A 6,000-nucleotide genomic window follows, 5' to 3' on the forward strand; every position below is an offset into this window, starting at 1 on the left:
TTAGAAATTTTGGGCGTGGGGTGCTTGGCTGGCTCAGTGTGGAGGGTGTGACTCTTGATCTCAGGGTTGTGAGTTCAAGCCCCACCTTGGGCACGGAGTTTACTTTAAAAAAAAAAAAAAAAAGACAAAACAAAACCAGTGTGGGAGTATAACAAGATAAAACTGCCCAGGAGGAGAAGAGCAGGTCAGGTCATCATGGAAGATCTAAAATTGGGTAATGGTACACCACCACACTGCAGGCTTTTATAGATGAGGCAGCCATTTGGGTTGAAAGGGGATTACTTATTTATATGACACGAGAGTCACTTTTCACCCTGGGAGGAAGAACTTGCCTTAGAAAAGCTAACTGTCAGGGCCTTAGCATTCGTGGAGGGTTTGCTTATTATCCCAGGATTCTTCTGGGCTCAAGATCTGGGCATGGGAAGAAGCACTCAGAACTCAGGCCAGCTCTGAGCCAGACAAGAATCACCTCAGGCTGCCGTCCAGGGCCACCTGATGCTGAGCGGGGCGCTGAGGCCAAGCCTGGACGACTGCCCAGGGAGGGCTGTCCGCAGCCGTTGCTTTTCTCTCAGGCTTCTGTTGGAAGAGAAGTTTGATGTTATTTCTCCTCTTCTGTTCCCGAGTCCTGTGCATGCTTGTGTTGCTCCTGTCGTGGTAGCTCTGACCCAGGCCCAGGCCGGGCTAACGTGTTGTCTCCACTGCTTTCTCCTCAGAACACGGCTCTAGATAAGGAGGGACAGATTTTCTGCGGCAAGCACTGTCAGGACAGCAGCCGACCTGGGATGGAGCTGACCTCTCCAGTCCCTCCCTCAGCTGAGGAGCCCCCCGTGTCCGTGCCGCCAGTCCCGGCCCCTGCCCCTCCGGAATCGCCCACACCCCCTTGCCCCTCTGCCGCTGCGGGCTGTGAGCGGGCAGGGACCTGGCGCCGCCACCGTGACTGAGCCCCGGGCAGACGGGCTGGAGCCCGCCACGCCGCTGGAAAGCCCCTCTTCTGCCTGGGCTGCCGCGCAGTCCACTCGCTGAAGAGACTTTCTCTGCTGCCTGTCCTCCAGAAGGTTGCTGGCACCCCCAAGGCCGCCAGGAGCCAGGAGCTCTGTGCCAGGGGCTTGCTTCTTTCATACTCTGGGCTCTGCCCTCTAGTTCCTGGAGGGTCCTATGCAGTGTTAGCCTTGGTGACAGAAATTCAGAGAGGCTCATTTGAAGTTGGTGGGGTTTTTTTTGTTTTTTTGGGGGGTTTTTTTGGTTCAATGGACATTTTACAGTGTCACCAAGAGAATGTGCAACTTTTATCTGGGATTTAACGCATTTTTATAGAAATACTTTGGATGAACCAAGATCTCTCCCCTATTTAAGTAAACTTGGAGTGTTCCTTTTTTTCTTACGAAGAACTTAGAACTGCATTTGTCCCTTTGCGGGTGTCCTGTGAGAGGTGACGGGACTCCTTCCTCTGCTGATGGGGTTTGGAGGACTGGCTTTCTGATGGGAGAATTGAGCATCCAAGAGGACAGTCTGGTCACTGGACACTAATTCCAGACTTTGAGAAGTGCTTTCTGGTGCCTAAGGAAGCAGCCCACCATATAGCTTGGGGTGCTGGGCTTACCTGAGAGGACACTGGATATTTATTTGTACACAGACCCCAGGGGAATGTCACTTTGTTCCCTCAACTTGTGTGTTTTCCCGCTAACTCTTCCCACATATGTATTAGGAAATGCTAACAAAGTCGTCCTTTGGGCTTTTTCATGAAAGGCTTGGCGCATGCAGCTTCCCCCAGGCCAAGGTGGCTTCTTCTCAGCAAGTCAGCTTCTAGAGAGCAGGCATCTGAGCAGCCACCAGAGTCTCCATCATCTGTTTGTCATCTGGAGCTGGCCGGAAACAACTGAGGAAACGTGGGCCGAGGCCCAGTCAGGACTGGGGCAGGAAGGTGCTCCGCAAACATCCTCTGTTATTAACCTTCTGGAAGGCTGCTGGCAGTTTTTCCTTTTTTCCCCACTACCCTGCCCTTTTTAATAATTGTACGTAATCGGTAGATTTGTTTTACCCGCTCATCCTCTAAACTGGTGGGCCCTGTAGTTCATGCTAATTGTTAGACTTTTGCCTCTTACCAGTGTACCTAACCTGCAATAAACCCTTCTTGAGAAAAAATGCTGGGGGTGGGCAAAGGATTGTGTGGTGGTGTCTGGTGGGGGATGTGTGATCAGAGCACACCTCCTTGCCCCAGGATCTGGCAGGTGTACCCTTGTCTTTTTATAAATTTTGGGTGAGGAGGGGGAAAAGCACATGAAAATGCATCTTGGTCTAAGTGTATTTGGTAACAGGTGCAGAAACCCACCACAAAAGCTCAGGAGTAAATAGGGATTATTAGCGCACAGCAGAGGAATCCTGTGGAACCAATGGTAGGAGGGTCAGGCGTTACAGGAAATGGGGAGTCAGGGCAGCTGTTCCCGTGTCTCCTGTCACTGTCTCTGACTCAGAGGCTGTGCGGTCTCCTGTCGGCTGCTTTGGGTGCATCTCGGCTCCTGGTTTCTGTTCTCTCCTAATGCCTGCTCGCCTACAGCTCTGGTGTAGCCCGGTGCTGCTTCTGTCCCCAGCTTCTCAAGGCTGCCCAGCTGCAGGCCTAGAGACCATCTCCTTCAGCCCTGGATCTCTTCATTCACACTGGTGAAGGATTGAGACCATGTGCCTGTTCCCAGGCACGCGATGATTTCTCCCTGGGCTGGTGCTGGCTCATGATTCGATCCGGAGGCCGGTTATAAAACACAGATGGGCTTCCCAGGCCCACAGCTGCAGCAGGTACCAGCCTCAGGAGGAGGCAGTTTCCCAAAAGCTGTGATGAACCCATCTAGACCCTTCTGCATGTCTGTGTCCTCACTGAGGAGTTCAAGAGCAAGCCTTTTCACAGCTTCCAGTGGAAATATTTTTGTTACTGGAAGGAAAGGTCTCATGTAAAGGAAAGAACACAGAAGTAGGGATGGAGCATGGCCTCTGGTAGTGATCAGAGTCTGAAACCTGAGCCCCTTCCAGGAACTGAGGTCCAAAGGCATTTGCTAACAACTTAAGAATGTAATTGCCAAGGCAGCGATCACAGTTGATAAGATGAAGGAGCATCTTCTGTTCTGCACGTGTTCCCACCCTCCGCGCCCCCCTCACATGGCCTGGGACTTGGGGGAGGAGGCCTGGAGACAGGAAGTGGCATAAGCAGGTGTGGCAGCATGGCCTAGCATTCCTTCTGGGATTCTCTTAATCCCACAGACACCTCGAGTGACATGTGCTGGTAAAGGAGCAAACCAAGCAGTGAGGTGACATCCAAGTCACAGGATTGGCAGGGGACAGAGTCACCAGGCAACTTTAGGTTCTTCCATCTCAGTGCTCTTTGGAGGTTCCTGTCCCCAGGGCGGGGGTGGGATGCCAAGGGGGAGGCGATCAAGACCTGGATGTGAGCGGTCATCTAAGCAAGGATCCTTAATAAAGGCTCTGACTCTGCAGGCAAGTTGTTCGTTTACGTGTGTGTTTAGAAAACACTCGTTGAGTTCTGTTCTCAGAATCCAGGGTAAATACAGGTATATAATCGCTAGGTTCCTCCACTCCTGCGCGGTGAGAGTAGCCAGTCCTCGTTGGGTGTTCGTTCCCTTACTCCAGCCAGGGGATCTGCATCTACAGAAACTGGCCTTTGAAGGGGTAGAAAAAGAGGAGTGGGGTGCCTGCCGGGCTCGGCGCCTGGGCCACGAGTCAGGGCGGGTGTCTCTTTGTTCAAAAGGCTTGCCATGATATGGAAATAAATGGAGTATACGGATTGAAAACTTTTGGCCAAACTCCCCCCAAATATCTTCATGGATATGACTGTGAAATGGGGATTTGAAAACAGTGAGGACAGGTCAGCACAGACTGTATGGAAAGAGAAAAGGGTGCCAATGTATGGTGCTGTGGAGAAAGTTCTAGAGCAGCGTGCTGCCCCCTGGAAACGCGGTGTCAAGTTCACATTTTCTGGTGCCACGTTGAAAAGGAATGGGTGAAATTAATTTTGTAGTATATTTGACTTAACTCAGTGTCTCTACAGTATTATTTGAACATGCAACCAATGTAAACAAAATCTTGGACATCTTTTTTTTAATCATTGAAATCTACTGTGCATGGACATTTACAGCATGTCTTTGCTTGGGATGGGCATATTGTGAGTGGTCAGAGCCCACGCAGCCACACCGGCCACTGCAGCTCTAAAGAAAAGCCACGGCTCTCCGTCTTTGTTCCTCTTTTGTTGTTTTGTTTGTGCCTATGATGTGAATGACGGTGTAGAAAGAGTGCTTCTCCAGCCTTTACATGGGATGGGCTGATTTAAAATGACTCAGCAGGTTAGAACGCAGATCCAGACCCACGGTGTGAAGTCAGGGTGTGAAGGGCTGCGGTCCTGCTGACTGCATCCTGGACACATGGCAGTTCGTGGGAAAAATCGGGGTGCAGGGAGCTGCAGTGGTCAGCGCTCAGGAGGTGCCCCCAGAGCTCCTTGCATGTTAGCGTGACCTCACACTGCACCAGGGCAAGGATGTGCGGAACGTGGGCCAGGGAAGCCCAGTCCTCCCATGGGTGCAGATCTGTTCGAAGGCCTTGAGGTGTGTGGCGCACATGAGGCAATGATCATCTTAGGGAGGGCAGCCAGGGTATGTGGGGCTTTGAAGCCCTGGCAGCCGAGGACTAGGGGGACACATAAAGGCACTAGGGGAACAAGAGGCACATGCATAGATGTCTTGGCCAGTTAAAGACTTGTTCAATAGCTGCGGGTGTAGACTCACTTCTGCTTACTCTGGATGGTGATCGGAGGTTAGTAGGTAGGAGGCACGAAGGGTCAGGTGTGTGTGTAGAGTCTGAGACTCTATCAAATGGCAGCCCAGTGACAGAATTAGCTGCTTTCTGAAGGAATGACAGTCTAGTCCTTGGAAACGCTTACCTGCTAAAGAATAACCACAGTTGTTCACGGAGTATTTCATCCTGTATCATTTGAGCCACACCACATCCCTGAGAGCGAGAGGTTAATGGCCGCATTCCACCAATGAGAAAACTTGGGAGGGTTAGGAGCTTATCCCGACTTGCTGGAGCTGGGACTTGCTGCTCCCGGTTCCCAGGGAGGCTGTCCTTATACCTGGGCTGTCCACTAGGTGGTCAGAGATGCTTTAGATGGGATGTCTGTGTCATAGGCAGAGGTGGGATGCGATGGTGGAGACACCTGGCAAAGTGGTAGAAAACTGGGGATTGAGGAGGTCTGAGAGGTTATGGGGGCAGCGGGGAAGGCGGGGGGGGGGGGTTCTGTTAAAGAGAGTAGTTTCTCCAGAAGGAAGCTGGTGTGTGCATCTTAGTCTTGGCCAGCGGATGTGAAGTGGGCACTTGATGATAAAGCCTTGAACTCAAAGACAGCTGTGGGAAGGTGCTACCCTCACTGAATATCTGAGGTACACAGCCATGTGCTTCTGCCCTTCCCTTCCCCAAACAGAACCCCCTCATTCGTCATTCTGAACAGTGTGGTCAGGAAGATTTCAACCTGGTGGGCTAAGTTTATTGGGTTGTGAGGGTTGGGCATCTGTGTGGAGGATGAAGTTGGGTCTGAGGAATGTCTTTCAAATTGTCCCAATTCAAAGCTGCAAAGCAGCCAGTTGCTTCCTGCCAGGTATGAGGAAATAACAGCTTGCCCAGCACCCCCGCCCCCAATTTTGGTTTTGGCAAGGAAAAATATTCCTGAACTTGAGACAGGAATGTAATTCACTTCATGTTTCTGGCATATGACTGCTGAGGTGTCAGAATTCATAGGAACATTTGTGCGTTGCCTTCTTCCCTTCTTGGAGAGCCTGGCTGTCTCCAGAAGACAGCTTGCCTAAAGGCCAGACCACGCTCAGTTTCATTAGAAAAATATGATGTCCCTTGGTTTGAGCAATCTGCATTTTTGGTTCATAGCAGGGAAGGCTGGGAGTGATGTGTCAGTGTCATTAATAATAGGCTTGGGTTTTTAAATAGTGA

General features: G+C 51.2%; 1 protein-coding gene across 1 annotated transcript in view; it reads left to right on the forward strand.

Moving 5' to 3' along the window:
- The window catches only part of DCLK2 (doublecortin like kinase 2), a 143,997-nt gene extending 141,861 nt beyond the window's left edge, over positions 1-2,136 (forward strand). Inside the window, exon 16 of the mRNA XM_080796117.1 lies at positions 714-2,136. Within this exon, the coding sequence (XP_080652243.1) occupies positions 714-941 (228 nt within the window). The 3' untranslated portion in view covers positions 942-2,136. The remainder of the gene's footprint in view (positions 1-713) is intronic.
- The last annotated feature ends 3,864 nt before the right edge of the window (positions 2,137-6,000 follow it).

Source organism: Martes martes (genome assembly GCF_963455335.1).
Source record: "Martes martes genome assembly, chromosome: 2".
In the NCBI taxonomy this organism is placed as follows: Eukaryota; Metazoa; Chordata; class Mammalia; order Carnivora; family Mustelidae; genus Martes; species Martes martes.